This window comes from Ochlerotatus camptorhynchus, unplaced genomic scaffold (genome assembly GCF_037179485.1).
Source record: "Ochlerotatus camptorhynchus isolate MF236.1 unplaced genomic scaffold, CSIRO-AGI_Acam_v1.1 ptg000304l, whole genome shotgun sequence".
Taxonomy (NCBI): domain Eukaryota; kingdom Metazoa; phylum Arthropoda; class Insecta; order Diptera; family Culicidae; genus Ochlerotatus; species Ochlerotatus camptorhynchus.
In genome coordinates this window covers 1,498,659-1,517,488 of record NW_027040792.1, presented here as the reverse complement: position 1 = coordinate 1,517,488, position 18,830 = coordinate 1,498,659, and the positions used below count along the sequence as shown (strand labels likewise).

Below are 18,830 nucleotides of genomic sequence, written 5' to 3'. Positions count from 1 at the left end.
CTTCCTCGTTCTGTCCATCTGTGCGTGTCGAATTTCACCTCCCTCAGCTTCGATTCTGTTGTGCTAAACCACTGCCACGTATCACATGTTTCACCGCTTTTATCGCATCCTCGCTTGGAATCGGTACGTCGATGGCTGGTTGTCTTCTAGCCTCATTGGCTAGTCGGTCAGCTTCAGAGTTTCCCCTGATGCCAGCGTGTCCTGGGATCTAGCAGAAACGGATGATTTTGCTTTGCACGATTCTCTCTACTTCCTGCACCCAAGGGTGCCGGGAAGTTCCAGCCTCCAAAGCCAGTAGGCAGCTTGCGGAGTCCGTGAGAATATCCAACTCATTTTGAACATTAGGGATGGTGGCGGCCATTTTAATAGCGTAGGCCTCCGCAGAGAAAACACTACATTCCTTCGGAAGACTGTAGGTCCTAGATAGCCCTTTTGTTGAAGAATGCAGCTCCTACCGTGTCTTCACACTTGGAGCCGTCCGTGTAGACGATGGTTTAACTACGGAAGCGGGTCCCCAGTAATTGTCGAACAACTGGACGAACTTTCTCCGGTGGGTCTCCAGCGCGTATGCTTTTCACATCCCACACTATCGTCGGTTTTCGTGCGTGCCACAAGCGATTGCTCTGCCTCACGAGTGAACCGACAGCAGGAAGCGTTGAACCGGTTAATTCTTGGAGGCGATTTAAAGCGTGTGTAATCAGAGGTAGAGTGCTGATGTTTGGATTCTTTGCGAGCATTCGGATGGCAATGCGTACTGTGGTCTGTGCTGCTAGCAGTTCGAAGGGTAGAGTCCCAGCTTCGGCCATCACCGAGTTAATCGGGCTAGTCACGAATGCTCCGAAAGTGAAGCGAACCATTTTGTTGTAGGCAGGAGCGAGAGTCTGCAAGGTTGCTGGCCCTCCTCGACTAACAAGTCCAATCCCGTAGAGCAGCTTCGCAGTAACTATGGCTGACCCAACTTGCAGCAGAGAAGTCCGATTGCCACGTGGAAGTTTTGCACCGATCATCTGTAAAATCCGTAACCGAGATTCGCATGCTTTCTTAACCATATTGCAGTGAGGTTTGAAGGTTAACGTTCGGTCCATGGTTACACCTAAAATCCTCAGCCGGTTGGTCTTCGGCACGGGAGTTCCCTCGTTAGAGATATTCCGCACGGGATCCCGTCGTGCGACTGCAGTAGAAGACATGTGACTTTGTTGCCGACACAGTGAAACCAACGCTTTTCGTCCATTTGTTGATGGCTTTGACGGCGGCCTGTAGTTTTCGGTGTAAGCCTTCAGTTTTAGCACCTCGCACTGCTAAGAGGATATCGTCCGCGTACAAAAGAATGAAGACTCCGTTGGGCACTACTCGGAAGATGGGCTGCATCGCGATGAGGAACAGCGTCACTGACAGGACAGAGCCCTGCGGAACTCCGTTTTCCAACGGATACTGGCGAGACATATGCCCCCCAACGGATACCTGGATCGTTCGCTCCGAGAGGAAGCTTTTCATCATGTTCAGCATCCGACCACGTATTCTCCATGACCTCATAGTGCGGATTATGCCGCGCCGCCAGGTGGTGTCGTAAGCCTTCGACAGGTCCAGGGATGCTATCAGACAGTGCTCGTCTGTGCTTGGAAGCGTTCTCTCGAGCTCGGAAAAGTACGTGTCGGTGCCTCGCCCGGCACGGAAAGCGTGCTGTCGTTTGTCGAGTCGCCCGCTCGACTCTAGCTCGGTGATCAGCTTCGCCATGAAGCTGGTGAGCGAGATTGGACGGAACGCAGCGGGTCCGGTATCGAGGCAGTTTGGCTTCGAAATGGGCACCACGATTGCATTTCGCCAGCTGGTGGGAAACTCTCCACTACGCCAGATACGGTTGAGCAGCTCTAGCAGTGTCATCTTCACGGACAAAGGTAGACGTCTAAGCATTGAGTACCCTATCATGTCGGGTCCTGTCGAGGCAGCTCGCCCTTTCTCGAGAGCCCACAGAAGTTCGCTTAGGGTAATGTCGCTGTTGTACACGTCGTCCGAGTTTGGCGAAACATCTATGGACTCTCTTTCAGCTGCTGCCTTAGTCTTCTGAAAAGAAGTAGGGTAACTGGAGGTCGCTGATCTATCGCTGTAAAAACTGGCTAGCGCTTCCGCAGTTTCTTCGAGGTCATCGGTGAAGCCATCCGATCGCTTGAATGCGACGGTACGTTGTTGTCGGCTGCCACGTAGCGTGTTCACCGTTCGCCACAGTTCGGTTGTTGTGCTGCTTGGTGCAATTTTGGCCACGAACTTCTCCCACGAACGTTCTTTTGCTTCATTTATCACCTTCCGTGCTACAGCTCTGGTTTCCTGAAACCTCGCCAATGCAGCGGGTTGATCAGGATCAGATGTCTGCAGCCGCCGCAGAGATCGAAGACACTTTCGTCGATGTCTAATCGCCGCCTTCGCTTCAGGGCACCACCATGGAACCGCTTTAGGCCCCATACGGCCGCTGGTTTGCGGTATGGCACGAGTTGCTGCTGCAATTATCTTCTCCGTGAAGCTGTCTACGTTCCATTCAACATCTGGCCGGATGGTTTCTGCGGTGATACGTTCATATAACGACCAATCAGCGCGATCGTACAACCATTTCCGCCGCGTCGTTTGTGAGGATGACCACCCAGGAATAGAAACTGTTATCGGGAAATGGTCACTATTGTGCGTGTTCGGTAGGGTTCGCCACGTGAATCTGCGAGCCACACTCTCGGAGCAGAAGGTCAAATCGATTGCAGAGGTGTTGCCTGTGGCCGGGTCGATACGAGTGGGTGAGCCATTGTTCAGAATTACCAGCCGCTTGTCCAAAGTAGCTTCGGAGATCAAACGGCCGAGTGCGTTCACTGTTTGTGATCCCCATGCTAGATGATGAGCGTTGAAATCCCCCAGAAACATGATAGGACCTTCCAGTCGGTCGAGTAGATCACTCAACGCATCCTGACACTGTGTTGAGCTCGGCGGGACGTAGATAGAGACTACAGTTATCTGAATCGGTGTGTGGATGCGCACAGCGACGAGGTGTAAGGAGGTGTCTACTTGCAGTCGCTCGAAAGGTATGCCTTCTCGGACAGCAAGACCAACCCCGTGTTGCCAGTAGTGCGTGTTATTGGATTCCAACAGTAGCGTGTAGTTCTTGCCGAAGTAGTCTGGTGGTGCGACAGTCTGATTCACCTTGGTCTCCTGGAGTGCGATGATGCAGGGTTTGAGTTCAGCTATGAGGAGTTTCAGTTCGCTGATGTTGCCCCTGAGCCCACGAATATTCCACTGAAATGCGAAGCAGCCACCGTGTGATGGACGACGATGAGGATATCGATGGTCTTCGTGTCGGTGTCGGTCGCCTGTAAAAGTGCAAGGTGCCGCAGTAATCGGTGCTGGTAACTCTATCGATTCAGAACTTGCCTGTGGGACGCTTGGCCCCACAGTGCCGGCTGCCGTCGAAACCATTACACTAGTTTTTCCAATACCGACAACAGCCGGCACTGGGGAAGCACTTTGTGTAATATTTGCTCGACGAGTACTTGAAGGACTTTCTCCGGGATATAGCTCTGGTGGGGATGTAACATGATCTGTAAAGATATTGGGCACGGCAGTACCTTTTCGCGGTTGTATCGTGATGGGACTTACCTGTGGGACGTCTTGCCCCACAGTGTCAACCGTTGCCGAAACTACTACACGATTTCTTCCCAAATTGCCGGCAACAGCCGACACTGGGGAAAGACTTTGTGTAGTATCGTTGCTTGCTATGGTGCTGTCAGCCGTTGAAATCCATGGAAGAGCTCGGAGTGAAGAGAGTGACGGGGTGCTGTTGATTTTGGTTGCTCGTGTAGGGCGGCGGCCAGGGCAAAGAAGGGATACACCTTCCCCCTGCCGTCTATCCCAAGTTTCCAGTGTCGTGGTGGTGTCGTAGTTTCCATCGGCAACAGCGGTGAATTCACCATCAACGGGGTGGAGAAAGACGTCCCGGATGGTTCCTTCAGCCTGCTGTACTTGCGTTGGAAGGAGTACTTCACTTTCCTCACTTCCAAACCGATTACCTTCGTTGTCAGTATTCGTGCGTAGGTCATCATTGTTATCCAAACGTTGTTGTGAGACGGGGTTATCAAAAACGCTTGTATTGGCTGGCGAATTTTCGATTGTTGTGGGTAAAAAACGAGGTGGTATTATGGTAGGGTAGGTGGTATATTGTTCTATCGCTTCATAATCGACCGCAGAGGGGGATTCTCCATCAACGGGTTGGGGTAAGACGTCCCGGATGGGTCCTCCGGCCTGCTGCGCTCTCTCCAGTGAGAGTGAAGGGGGTACTACACTTTCCTACTCTTCAAGTCGATCGTTGTTGCTGTCCGGTTCGCTTGTCAGGTATAAATTGCTGGTCGGTGTTAAACGTACGGAGGAGTTTTCCTTATCGAAGATGCTGGTTAGGGGGCGTTTCTTCGATCTCAAACACCAACATCCAACATCCAACGAACTCTCAAAATAGATTATAAGTGATGCACAAAAACTCAATGAACATGTTTGGACAGGTGCCGTCATTGAGAAACGTTACTGATGTTCATAATCTACATGAACTTGTTTGGAGATGATTCGTTACTAAGGGCCTTGTATAAGTCATGGTTGATCTTGGTAAGTTATTTTATATGAACTGCAGAATAACTTACACGTTCTTTAGGTATTTGTACTTAAATTGCCTTTATATCTATCAAAAAGCGTTCGTAATTCCTTAAAATATGCTTTAGAAAAAATGGGGACTGAAAGGGTTAAAGGAGGGCAATAGTTCAAGGTTGGTCAAATGAAGAGCTAGAAAAATTGTCTCCAGAAAAATTCCTTCCCGTAAATACACTGCCGTGAAAGTTTGATGGTATTGTAGTAGAAGCGTTCTGAACTTAACTTCTTGAAATTGAAATTATCTTGGCTTGCCTTGAAGGTTGTCCTAGCAGATTTCTGACTCAATTTGCCTAACAAGTGTTGAACACTAGCCCTTGAAATCCTCCTTAATATAGATGTATAATCCCTGTTAGGGACCATACACAAATGACATAGCATTTGAGGGGGAGGAGAGGGTGTTTCAGAAGTTGTGACCGATCATGTATTAGGTATGGTAAAATACGCTACGATGGGGGAGGGGGTGTTCTAAAATTATCAAAAATGCTACGTCATTTATGAATGCTCCCATAGTGGCTTGGATTTGCCCTAAAATGTATCTGCATTTCCTTTGACGATTAGTTTGCCTTTCCCTGTAGGTATCCTTGATTTGACGGGTAAATTCTTAGATCTTATTGTGAAGCTCTACTGCTGGAATTCCACTGAACTTGTACGGGAAGCCGTCTGAACTCCTAAAAGCCCCTGGATGTCTTGGTGTGAAAGGCTTTCTGGACGCTGAAGGTTCTTTTGGGCTGAACCTGGAAGCTGAACACCTTCGCCGTAGTATTCTTCAGAATCGAACCATGTGTGTCTCTGTAAGTACCTTGAGTTTGCCACGAAAGCCTTCTGGGCATGCCCTGGGGACCGTTTGAACCTATCCTGGAAGTTTTGGATTCTTCTGAGCCTTAGTTGAGTTATCTTGCTCTAATATCCTAAATTGGACGACTTCTCCTAATGGTCGTTCGTTAGAAACCTTCAGGACTTGTAGAAGTTTTCTGGACCCTGGAGGTCTTATGGACTAAACCTAGGAGTTCAAAACCTTTGCCCTAGATTTTTTCTGAACCAGACCAAAAAGACGTTCTCTGGAGGTCCCTGTAAGTCCATGTAAGTGTCTAGGATTTTCTCAAGATGTCATCTGGATGCACCATACACACTAATCCAGGATAGGGTAGGTAACTTTGAACTACTTAACTGTTCGGTAAAAGTTTAACAATTAGTGAAAAATTCAAAATTTAGTGTATTTATTCCGAACAGGCTTTGTTGAGTTACCCCTATCTAATGATAAAAAAAATATAATTTGTTAATTTTATTTATATATCACATGTAACGGTCCTTTGAAAATTCTATCGACCTGTTCAGCTGTTCAAAAACCCGGCAAAATTCTACCGACTTTGGAGATCTGAATTCTATGTGTAAATGTCGTTTGAACTTATCGTAGAAGTTCGGTATTTTTCTCTGATATTCATCTGAACAAAGCAAGACCATGCTGGAGGTTGTTGGGTTCGATTCCCGGTCCGGTCTAGGAATTTTTCGGGTTGGAAAATTTCTCGACTTCCCTGGGCATCTGGCTTGGAAGATGTTTTTCACGTTCCCGGAATACAAGATCTTGTCGGAAGTGTTGTAATTTAACTCTGCAATTTCACTATACTTGTCCTAATGCCCGTCTTGACGTTTTGAAAGTCCTCAGGACTTGTGGGAGATTTCAGAACCTTGTATGTTTTTTGCACTGAACCTGGACGTTCAAAACCCCGAATGTTCCGGTCCAACTCTTCCGTCAGAATTCCAAACATTTTACAACCTCAACGACAGCGCTTCTGATCTAACTCTGCCCCCTATCTTCCCCTTCCAGATTCGCCCTCCTGTGGCACCAGGTGCCGCTGCTATCCGCCACCCTGGAGTGCAGTAGCAGCAGTAGTAGTAGCAGCAGTTTTAGCACCAACGGAGACGCCACCGGTGGTGACGCACAAAACGGTCACTGCAGCCGCATTCTTTGATTAGCCCAGCCTCGTCCAGAAGCTCTGCCACCGCCGCTGCCGCCGCCACCGCCAGCGTCAATGGTAGACATTGTAGACATGCAGCAACAGCAGCAGCGCACCCTAAAGCGCCAGAAGCAACTTCCCACCTCGTACTACGATCCGGCCTTCACCAATCCCTACTACTACCACGCTGGGGTTCAGCAGCAACAGCAACCACCACAACCGTCCTACGGAAGTACCAGCAGCAGTAGTAGTAGTAGTAGTGGCAAAAGTGGCCACGTCGACAGCGGCAGCGGCAGCACCGGGCAGGGAAGCAAAAGCGGTGATATCATCTTTCCTAAAATTGATGTGAATAGTATATTCTTCTGAGCGCGAGAGTCCAGCAGGTTGAGATGGGAGCGAGTGATATTGCATGACAGGTGACAAAAAAAAGGTAAGGTGATTGAAGTTATTCTAATGATAGGTATTAGTTACTTCCCAGTTATTTCTCAAATTGATTTGAAGCGAAAATTTGGCAACGTTTCAATTGAACAGTGTTCAAGTATTTCTAACTATCTGGAAGTTATTCCAGCGGTAATTGCCATTTAAAGATTGATCTGAATTTCCGACTTTGAACAGGCGGTTTTAGTTGTCTGACCACTTTTAAAATTGCGTTTATTCCACCTTAGATGGATGCTTTATTTATAAAACCAGTGAGACATTAAGAAAAGGTTCGATTCAAATTTATCAATAATGGTACTTTTTTAAGATGACCGCGTTGAAAACCGAACCGTTCGCATGCCAAGATACCGTTTGAACAAATGGACTTCCGAATGACTTAGTTAATGATAATTTAAGATAAGCACAGCAGAAATTCCACGAAACTCACTTACCCTCAAGTGGGGGCAAGCAATGAACAAATAAATCTAAAAAAAATCGCAGAACAATCGTTGAAACTTATACACACATACAAGCTGACATATGATGAGATTTATGTACGATGATGGTCGAATAAGATTTAATTGAAAAAACAAGATAAGAAACGTTACATTTTAAAACCTGCGTTGCGCGTCGAGTTGGAATTGGGAATTCCAACCAGGCCGACAACGGGCAGACAGACAAATAAAAGAGAAACAGAAGAATGTTGACAATGTAAGATGCTGAGTTTATATATTTAAGACGACACTAGGGCGGCACAGCGAGATGAGTACTAGTAGCGATCAAAGCGCGATATTTAACAAAAAGAAAGTGTATAGTGAAATGAGTTGAAGGAAACCCGATGGCGACAAACGGGGCGGAGAGCTTCCGCCGCCTTTGAATTGGACAAACGATAATAAATATTGACGTTCTTTTTGTAAATTAAGGTTTTTTTTTAGCAGAGTCAGTTCGTTGTAGAACCAAAAGAAAGCCTCAGCGGTCAGAGTGATTCAACTCACACCCAGCTGTGTTCTGTACCTCATTTAATAAACATGTCCTCACTATCCTGCATAATTTCCACTAAATGATCTCAGGATCATTCGGTTTTTCCTCGAGCTGTTACTAGAAGCCCTCCAAATCTGTTGGAATCGCTTCAAGATTTATAGAATATTATTTAGAATCTTTCCTTAAAAGATCCTTGATCTTGTTCGAAATAATTCCTAGTATGTAAATAAGGAGTAGTATTTGTGATGGTTTTCGAACCAACGGTACTGCAAGGGTTATTTCCAAAATAATAATCACCGCAATGAAACACAGAATGTGGGTGTTATTAAACGGTTGATTATAATTTTCCTGGTAAGGAACAAGGTTGTACATGAATTCTGTTAGTTGTATATAATTCAATAGTGTGTGTGAGTTCATATTTTAACATGTTTTTATGTTGGTTATTACATAAGTGGGTGTAAATGTATGTTTGTACAATAAGTTGACCGAAAACTTGACTTACGTTTAGTCCCTTACTTTCAGTCCCTGTCTAGTCGGATCGTGTATTTTCGCTGGAGTCGCTGTTTACAATTAGCATATAATCAATTTTTAGCATAAGTTTAACTGAATTTGCCTTACCGTGATTGTGCAGTTTAGCAGATAAGTTTAGGTTAGGCTCGAAATAGGTGGTAACGACGCAATGCAATACTAGATGTTACATATTTCATTAATTTCAATAACAATAATTCAATGCAGTATAATTACCTAGTATTACGTCAGCAAACACTAATCGTAAGCTCCTTTAGGTTAACAAACTAATTTAAGTTAAATGTTAGTAGTAACTTAGAATAAGATTTCTCTGCACACTCTGTTTTTTTGATATTGTGTTTTATGTTTTGTTGTTTTTCCTTATCCTACTCACCCTTTGACAGCCGTTGACGTTACCTGTAATGCCGCTTTCCGACCGTCTGTTGTATGTGTATGCGTGGTGCAAGGTTTATGCAACATCAGGTGCGCTGGCAGCGAGGGGCTCGCCAACAATCCCCCGGGTACGTCAACCAGGGGACTACATCTCGTCGCGTCTGATGTCCAATACGGCTAGCTTAACCACCGGTCGTTCGTATACACCAGTGGCGGTTCGAATTGTCGCCGATCTCACCTCTCCATCTCGTCCGGGGCGTGTCGCAATCACTCTTCCTTTGGGCCTACAGTTGCGAGGATGGTTAGGGTCCACTATGACGACTACGTCGCCGATTTTTACCGGTAGCGTACTGGAAGCGTACCATTTAGTCCTACGCGTAATCTCCGGTAGGTACTCAGCTACCCAACGTCTCCAGAACTGGTTGGCGATGATTTGCGAAGCACGCCAACACTGGCACACTACGGCACCGCTGTCATCAAGTGTGGTGAGCGGTTTGGCTCCGTTTGAGCTTCCCAGAAGAATGTGATTGGGGGTGAGAGCTGGGGCGGCGTTGTCTTCGATCGGAACATGCGTAAGTGGTCTCGAGTTCAGTGTGTTCTCGATCTCGGCTAATGCGTTGCGCAATACTTCGTCCGACGGACGTCGAGGCAAGTTTAGAGACTTGAGGCTGGGTTTCACACTGCGGATCAGGCGCTCCCAGCTCCCATCCATGTGTGGTGACGATGGTGGATTAAAGGTAGTTTCGGAGCTGGTGAACTCCTTCATCATCGCTTCATGATCGAGCTCTCGTACCACCCGACCTAGCTCATTGTTTGCGCCCACAAAGTTGGTTCCACGGTCGCAGTATATGTAGCGTGGAACTCCGCGGCGGGCAATCAGATTGCGGATGGCCATCACGCATGAATCTGTACTGAGAGAGTGTGCGACTTCAATGTACACTGCTCGCGTGGTCATGCAAGTGACTAGCATTCCCCACCGTTTTTCAACCCTCCTGCCAACAGTGACTTCCATGGGACCGAAGTAGTCGATTCCTACGTGGGTGAATGGTCGAGAATGCGCTGCTAATCTTGCATCAGGAAAGTCAGCCATAATCGGAGGATTCGGCACAGCTCGATCGTTTTTACAACGCTGGCAGTTTCTTCTGACCTTGGCACAGCAAACGCGGATTCGTGGAATGGAGTACTTCTGTCTCAGCTGGTTGACTACGGTTTCTTGGTTGAGGTGGTGGTATTTGACATGATAGTGGGTGATGATCAATGTGGTCACGTGGTGGTCACGGGGTAAAATTATCGGATTCTTCGCTTCGTCGGTGATGAAGCGGCAGCAAGATGTGCGTCCGCGCATACGCAAGATCCCGCTATCGTCGATGAACGGAGATGATTTGAACAGCGGGCTGCTTCGTGGTAACGGCTTTCCTTGAAATATGGCAGCAATCTCTTCAGCGAAAGTATCCTGTTGGGCTTGGCGTATAACACTCTCTTCAGCTGCACGTATCTCCTCCATATACAGTGGACCAGTGCGACTAGGTTGATGCATGATCCTACGGCGACAGTTGGTCAGGAAGCGGAAGAGGATTCCGACTACGTTGACTAGACGTTTCCAGCTGGAATAATTGGTAACGCATAGCGCCGGTGACGATGTCGAGACGTGTGCGACTAGATGGGATCGCAGTTCTTCTTGCGTTGACTTGTTCACATTCGTTTGCTGTGGCCAGTCAGCTTCACTCCGCCAGAGAAATTTGGGACCGTTGAACCACCTGCTACCAACACTCAAGTCCGGTCGCTCCTGCCACTTCATGGCGTCGTCTGCAACATTTTCTTTCGTTGGTACCCAGCGCCACTCAGTTGCTTCCGTAGTATCGAGGAGCTCACTAACTCGGTGCGCCACGAACGGTGTGAACCTACGGTGGTCCGAGTTGATCCAACACAGTACATCTCGGGAATCGGTCCACCAGCAGCGTCGTGTTACTCTGATGGTCAAGGATTCTGCGATGGTTTGTGCTAGCCTTGCACCGAGAACTGCGGCTTGCAGCTCCAGCCTGGGGATCGACTGAAATTTCAAAGGAGCGACTCGGGATTTTGCTGCCACGAGAGTACATTCCACCTCTTTGCCGTCGGAGAATCGAAGATACGAAACGGCAGCGAATCCATTTTCACTGGCGTCGACAAACGTATGCAACTCTGTTACGCGATCGGGGAACTCCTGAGCGTGATAACATCGAGGTATTTGTACGCTTTCGACTTCAGGTAGCACACGCAACCAGGTTTGCCACTTCAAAAACAATTCGTCGTTAATCTCCTCATCCCATTGGGTTCCTGAGCGCCATATTTCCTGCAGTATGACCTTCAGGTAGATGAGAAAGTGGGCAATCAAACCAAGAGGATCGAAGACTGACATGAGTACCCTCAGTACTTCGCGCTTCGTGAGACGTCGTTGTCCTTCCAGCAGCGCCTTGTCGTAGCGAGTCCATCCTACCTTGAACGTGAACGTATCCTTATCAGTGCACCACCACAATCCTAGCACTTTTTCCGTAGCCACTTCTGCCGTCAGATCCAGATTCTTTACCTTCGCGTCGTCTTCTCCCAATGACTTCAGAACCGCAGGGGAATTACATATCCAGTTGCGGATCTCGAATCCGCCTTGGGAGTGGACGTACTTGACTTGGTTGGCTAAATGAACAGCTTCCTTTGCCGTGCTTACGCTCACCAGCATGTCATCCACGTAGTGCCGTTTGATGAAGGCGTCGACTGCTTGTGGATACTTCCCAACAAACCGCTCCGCATTCAGATTCTTAACGAACTGTGCGCTGCTGGGTGAGCAGCACGCACCGAAGGTCATGACGCACATTTCGAACACGACGACTTTCCCAGATTCGTCTGTCCAAAAGAACCGCTGACATGGCCAATCCTGTTCCCGGATCTTCACCTGGTGGAGCATCTCGCGTAAATCACCGGTTAGCCCTATCGAGTGTTCTCGAAATTTCAGAAGAATGAAGCAGAGCGAGCACAATTGGTCAGGGCCCTTCATTAGAGCGGAATTCAGTGATACTCCGAAGATCTTTGCAGCTGCATCCCACACTATTCGCACTTTCCCGGGCTTGTTTGGATTAAACACCGGAAATACCGGTAGGTACCAGGCACGTGAAACAGGTAGATCTTCTTCTTCCTTGGTCAGCTGTCGTATGTATTCTTTCGAAAGATATTCTGCAATTTTCTGGTTCAGGGCTTTGGCCAGATCGGGATCCTTCCTCATGCGCTTCTCCAGCAAGCTATGCCGGCGTAATGCCATTGGCCGACTGTCGGGTAGACGGATGTCGTCGTAACGTCAAAGTAATCCTGTTTCGCACCGGTCACCTTTGAGACTGGTTAGCGATTCCAGCATTCTACAGCTTCGTTGATCCTCGGAGGACAGCAGCGCTTCACTCGATTTCATCACACCAAGACTGTCGAGGGCGAAATATTCCTTCATGGCTTGGTGCAGATCTTCGTCCGAATGGTCGTCACGTGACCCCACGTGAAACGAGTAGTGTACCATGTTCGGCGCATTTTCGCCGTTGCTTCCAACACACACGGTCCCCCCTCCCCAATCGCGTCATGATGGCAATTGGTTGTTCCTGCTTTCCTTCTCGGCTCCACAGTACGAGACTAACGTTTGCGTGCTTCAGGCCGATCAGAATTCGTGGTCGGGCGTCTTCGTATGACTCGATGGGTAGGCCACGCAGATACGGTAGGCGACACTGATGCTAATGGGAGTCGCGGAGGCTATGAACCTCATTGTCCTCTGAAGACGTAACCTTCGCAAGCGCTAGCATTGTCTGCTGAATCCTCTCGGCATGACCAGGCCGACTAGCTCCACTTTCAGGAGTCCATTGGGGCTGCGTTGTCCGATTCAGGTGATCCCCAGAGAGCAAAGCATCGGTTGAAGGCAAAGCGCTGCGAGTCCCGGCCCAAGAGTTCAAACTGGGAGGAATTCCTGGACAGCATCAACGCTGAAGGAATAGCGATGCCGGTGGTGTAGTAGTAAGCGTGATTACCTATCACCCCAGCAGTCGGCGCCACCGGAATGTTCTGAAGCATAACATCTCTGATCACGCCTTCCTTCGGAAGAGAAGTAAAGCCGTTGGTCCCAGGTTCATGAGTTGATGAGTCGATAGGTATGGTCCACGCTGGGTTCTCGAGTACACCCTAGTAATTACTCGCCGAGCAAAATGGTTCAACCCAGTAAAACCTATTGCTGTTGGAGACATTGTAATTGTCGTCGATCCCAGTTCCCCAAGAAACTGCTGGCCCAAAGGCAGAGTAGTCGCAGTCAAGGCTTCGAAAGACTGGCAGGTACGTTCAGCAACGGTTCAGACCACTTCGGGGATCTGGGTAGGGAGAGACCAGCGGTAAAATTGGCGTTGCTATACATCGGGATAAATGGGAGAATGCTGTCCAAATTAGTAGTCTGGTATCATCTGACAGGGACAAGAAGTCAACGGACTATTGTCCACTATTGTGCAGAAGATTGTGCAGAGAGAAACACAGTTCATGAAGCAAGTCAGCAAAGAGGATATTAGCAGCCATTTTGCACTATTCTGCAAAGTCACGGAATTCTCCTGCCAGGAGTTATTTAAGCTACGAATTTGTAATATTCTGGTGGCAAAACGATGGCCAAATCTTGAATCAGATGATTGATCATAAGAACATACAAAACTAAACTTTAACGTAGTCCTGAACTAGCGTTAGAAAGTTCGTAAAGCCTATTTATTTAGTTGCCAAGTCAACAGATACGGATAATCTAAAACAATCTGACAACGCTGTTTTCAATATTACCCAGATTCCTGGAACATCGAATACTTTTTAACGAAAACATTCCGATATGAACACGGAAAACCGTTGTACGAAAACATGGAAAAGTTCTCCTATCAAAATAACAAAAACCACCAATCTTGTTGAAAAATAGTTGCATATATTTATTTCCGATTTCCGTAAATCAATAACATCTCTGATTTCATTTATGTTTGTGTAATTTTAACTGGATGCGCACCTTTTATTATCTCGATCGGTAGTACAACAATGCACTACACAGCACTTGAAAGTTCTACATAAGTTTTATCAACTGAGGAAATAAGAATTCTTAAAAATCGATCAAAATATAAACATAATAAACATTTCTTGCGTCATTTTTCAAATAGACCAATCTACATTGATCGATTCTCTACATCGACTCTCTCTTTTTCGTTAATAACTCGGCTCCAAAAACATGTTCAACTGGTCTTATTGTCAAATACGCTTAATAATACTTAAGAAAAATTAGCCCGAAATATGAATACAGCCAAGCTGCTAACGAAAGAGAGCATCGATGAAGGGAATCGGTCAATCAAGATAGGACCGATTGAAAAGTGACGCGAGATTTCGGATAGCCACTCCTTTTTCGGTTATTGTAGTGCTTGGATATTTCGAATTGTTTCCTTTGTATTGTTTTCTTATCGGTTCTGCAGTTTTCAGCGGCTTCTCTACGATACTGGAGGGTTGTATTAGTTGTATTTCTGTGTTATTGATTGTAAGTGGGTAACAATATTTCTGTATTCTGTTTTGTTTTTTTTTCTCATTGATTATTAGCAGTAACTACTTTTATCTGTATGTTTCTTTTTTCGGGCTTATTTGAACTGTTTTGGCACTAGAGTAAGATCTGTGGACGCGGTTGTTTAAAATTTCATAGGTTTATTATAGGTCAGTATTTTCTATGGGTTCGCTTTACTGGTGGTGGTTTACTGTGTGTTTGGATATTTTGATGCGTGTACAAAAAAAAGTAGCGCAAAGCTCGCTTTATAGAATTTTGTTCTTTATCAAAAAAATGTATTTGTTCTAATTTGATTAGTTTTGTAAATGTTCCAAATCTGTTTTTGTTTCGTTTGTTGTAAAAAGCTCTCTAGCTATTAAGCTGCACTTAAGTTGACTGGAATTTGTGTTTTTTTTTATCGATTTGGTTTTGTACATTCCGGGTTCGGGGTGGTTTTCGTAACCTCATTTTTTCCTATGCATCGATTTGCTAAATTGTTTAGTTAAATTCAAAATCTAAATTGGAATAATTTTGAGTAACAATCGTTTAAAATAAACGTTTAAGAATTTGTTATTTACTACTGAGGCTACTAAATCTAAGGAGGGAAGTCATATTTAGTGGCTATTTGTCTGTACTGGACTGGAAGGTGTCCATTGAATAGTTATCTATGAACCATCAAAGTTCATCGGTGTAAGATGAAAACAGTGCAACACACAGTGTTTTGGTTTGGGCCGAAAATGAAAAGACAAACTCAAAGAATCGATCTATACAAATAAATGAACAAGTGTGAGCGATTGGCGGCGCCGGTGATGTAGTGGTAAGCGTGATTGCTTCTCATCCCAGCAGGCCTGGGTTCAATCCCAGTCGGCGCCGCCGGGATGTTCTGAGGTATAACATCTCTGATCACGCCTTCCTTCGGCAGGAAAGTAAAGCCGTTGGTCCCCGGTTCATGAGCTGATGGGTCGATAGGTAGAGTCCAGGTATGGGAGCTGCCTCCCTGGCGTCGGTAGCATTGGTGCTCAGCACGGAAAACAAGATCGACGGAAAACAAATCAAGGAAAAAAAAGGGTGCGATTAAATTGAACATACTTCCACAGACAAACAAACATAACACTCACATTGACCGGTCTTTTTTTATTGGTTGGTACCGTGGACCCCCGGTAATCTGACCGTTTTTAATCTGAACACTTTTAATTTGAACCCCGTTAATCTGCACGCCGTCCACGGTATAGTAAAAGAAAAAAAAGAATCGTTTAGAATCTCCTCCTTCGAAATCACCTTGAAACTTCATTGACAGCATCTGAAATCTCCGCACCGATATCGAGTGGAACCTCCTCCGTCGCAATAGTCTTGAATCTTCCTCGACGGAATAACCTGGAAACTGCACTGGCCGCATCTGAAATCTCCACTGAAACGTCAGCAAACTCCGTTGAAAGCGCCTGGAATCTTCATCGCAAACAACTGAAATTTCCTCCGTCAGGAACGTCAGCAATCTCCGTTGACATTGAGGTGCACGAACGGAAAAAAATAACCATAATAAATTACAGGTATACCTCGATATAACGTAACTGTCACTTTTGACTTCCATCGTCAATATCTCGCTAATAACAATTGAATCATACAAATTAATATTACCAATAAATGGAGGATTATCTCATCTGTCCAATGGTGATATATCATATATATATATATAATATGGGTATTGCACGGAATGCAATCCACCTTCTGCAGCGAATTATCATGGGAAAACTCTGGTTCCTTCCAGTTGGCGTAGAGACGTTTTATTCATCGGTAGAAGGAATCCTTATCAAGCACGATATTCGGCATTTTCGGGGCCGTTGCGATTGTAAACCAAAACATTCAAGCTGTCAGAAATACCGGGTTGCCAAATATACTATAATATTCGTATTTTACAAAAAATCGCAGCTTGCTCTATGACCGGCACTGCCGGCATAATCGGCACACTTGCGGCGCACTGAAAAAAATGTTGACCCAAAATTGGTGTGGGGCCTACCCCTTGTACTAACCACACATTGATTTCATGTGTTTACTTATCGAAATCAATTAGATATCCATATAATTTTGCGCTACTGTTTTTTACTAGTGTATTTAATGTGTATGGCACATGAATCGCACGGAATCTCACTACAGTCGAATTATTAAGTGGCCCACGTTTAAGTTGGGCTGTAGCGCACCTAAATCGAGGTCAAACGTCATTTCTGACATTGCTCATATATTTTCGAGGGGCTCATGGATGAACAATTTGGATAGTTGCTAAACGATGTTGATGATAATAGACAATCGATGTATCCGCAAGCAATTTTCAGCTTTGACAGCTCAGTCCAACCAACGAAAGCCTTTTTTTTTGGGCGAGGCCTATCTGGTCGGTCTGTTCGTCATCCATGCCAAGCGTGTCACAATTAATTCATGTTCCATTTTCGGTTTTCACAATGTGTACCCCCATATAGAAATCACAGACGTCCTACGTCAAAACCGTACGGTTGTGTCATGGACAGTGCTGTAAATTCTCAAAATCATTTGAAAATTTTTGATGAAAATGAGAAAAGTAGCTATTCGCTATCAAAGGGGACCTCCTCCGAATGGGTGATATCAGTTGCTTAGTCATTTGACGAAGGCATGGATCATTCTCATTTGAGAAACGCTATATATCATTCGATTGAGTGTAACCTACACACAAACGGAGCTCTGGTCGACATTCCGGCGAAAAAGCTAAGCCAACCCGACACCAACCTGACTTCTATCAAACCCCAACCCGATGTTGACCCGACATTGACCCGACACAAACCCAAAATTGACCCGACATTAACACGACATTGGGTCGACATCGACCTTAAATTAGCCTTACATTGATCCGACATCGGGTCGACTTGTCTGTTCGGGACCATTTTCCTGGATTTCTTCCATACTCCACTGTCGTATATCAAATGATACTGAGTGACTCAATTGACAGTGACAATGAGCTTCGAATGAGAAAGGGGCTCTTCAAATTATGGTCATGTGAGAATTCGTTTACACAGAATTGATTGAATGGTTGTAGTGGTTCATCTTCAATCGAATGATATGAAAATTTACAGCACTGGTCATGGATGCAACCTCTTATTCTTTTTGTCAATATTATTTTCATAAGGCCAATCAACTGATTTCTTATCGCGAACTTTGCTAACGCTGCTTTCGAACATTTAAAAGTTCAATAAATCATCAAAACCTCTTTCACGTTGGAAATCGATTTGTGGCCGATTGATTGTTTGGATGGTACGAATTTACTTGGAGCTAGTGTACTTGGTGACGACCTTGGTTCCTTCAGAGACAGCGTGCTTGGCCAACTCACCGGCAGCAGCAGACGGACAGCAGTTTGGATTTCGCGGGAGCTGATCGTCGAGCGTTTGTTGTATTGAGCCAGATGGGACGACTCAGCAGCAATACGTTCGAAGATGTCATTGACGAAGCTGTTCATGATGCTCATAGCCTTCGACGAGACTCCGGTTTCCGGGTGGACCTGCTTCAACACCTTGTAGATGTAGATGGCATAGCTTTCTTTCCTGCGCTGTCTCCTCTTCTTCTTCTCTTCCTTGACGATGACTTTCTGCGCCTTTCCGGACTTCTTGGCGGCCTTTCCACTGGTTTTCGGTGCCATAATTTAGCTGTTCGCTTCGGTAGAGAATAACTGATAGTCGTTTCGACGGTGGTGTCTCGTTTTGTGCCTGTAGCATAAGAAGCGAAACTCCTCCCCTTTTCAGTATTTTGCTACCCACTGTAGGTAGGTTATTTTTAGATTAGGATTCACTGTGGTAAGTGATGCGATTCGGTTAAAGCAGAATTTGTTTTTTATTTAAATCTAGTGGGGATAGAATAAGGCAAAGTGAAAAATTGCAAGAAAGGGAACAGGCCTGGGATTGAACACCCTACCTTCTGCTCAGTAAGTAGAAACGGTAACCACTGAACTACCGAACCTCGTCGTAATGCTACATCGACATGTTTCGTCTACTTACTACTCTCTGACGACTGTGCTGGGAAAGCAGCATATGCATGTACGTAATTGGTGGATTAGTTAATTATTTCGACGCTTTTGGACAATGCTTGACATTTACTACTTTTTCAATAGTTTTGTCGTTGAACATAAACAGGGGGAGAGGTAGCTCATCGATTCTTCCGGTTCGCCTCCTAGCATCGTGCTATAAGGTACCAGGCGATAACCAGGGTAGTTGATCGATAGCTCGATGACGTCATTTCGTTCGCGTCTGCAATGGGAAATTCTCATAGCAGGCGTTGACGATGGGACGTTGTCGAGTTGTTGAATAGCAACTATCGTGGTAACTCACCGATTACCTGTCGATCTGCCAAAT

General features: G+C 45.9%; 3 protein-coding genes across 3 annotated transcripts in view; 1 reads left to right on the top strand and 2 right to left on the bottom strand.

Moving 5' to 3' along the window:
• goe (gone early) overlaps positions 1 to 7,962 on the top strand; it is a 284,648-nt gene extending 276,686 nt beyond the window's left edge. The window contains exon 13 of the mRNA XM_065228890.1: positions 6,494 to 7,962. Coding sequence (XP_065084962.1) covers positions 6,494 to 6,638 — 145 coding nt within the window. The 3' untranslated portion in view covers positions 6,639 to 7,962. The remainder of the gene's footprint in view (positions 1 to 6,493) is intronic.
• Positions 7,963 to 9,066: 1,104 nt separating this feature from the next.
• Positions 9,067 to 12,456, bottom strand: LOC135707122 (uncharacterized). Its single transcript, XM_065228852.1, has 2 exons — positions 12,269 to 12,456; positions 9,067 to 12,217 (listed from the first exon to the last, which is right to left on the bottom strand). Exons 1-2 carry the CDS (start codon positions 12,454 to 12,456, stop codon positions 9,067 to 9,069), a joined length of 3,339 nt encoding a protein of 1,112 aa, XP_065084924.1.
• A 323-nt stretch (positions 12,457 to 12,779) lies between these two features.
• Positions 12,780 to 18,121, bottom strand: LOC135707121 (histone H2B-like). The gene is made up of 2 exons (XM_065228851.1): positions 17,816 to 18,121; positions 12,780 to 12,854 (listed from the first exon to the last, which is right to left on the bottom strand). The coding sequence occupies exons 1-2, from the start codon at positions 18,119 to 18,121 to the stop codon at positions 12,780 to 12,782; spliced, it is 381 nt and encodes a 126-aa protein (XP_065084923.1).
• Positions 18,122 to 18,830: the final 709 nt, after the last annotated feature.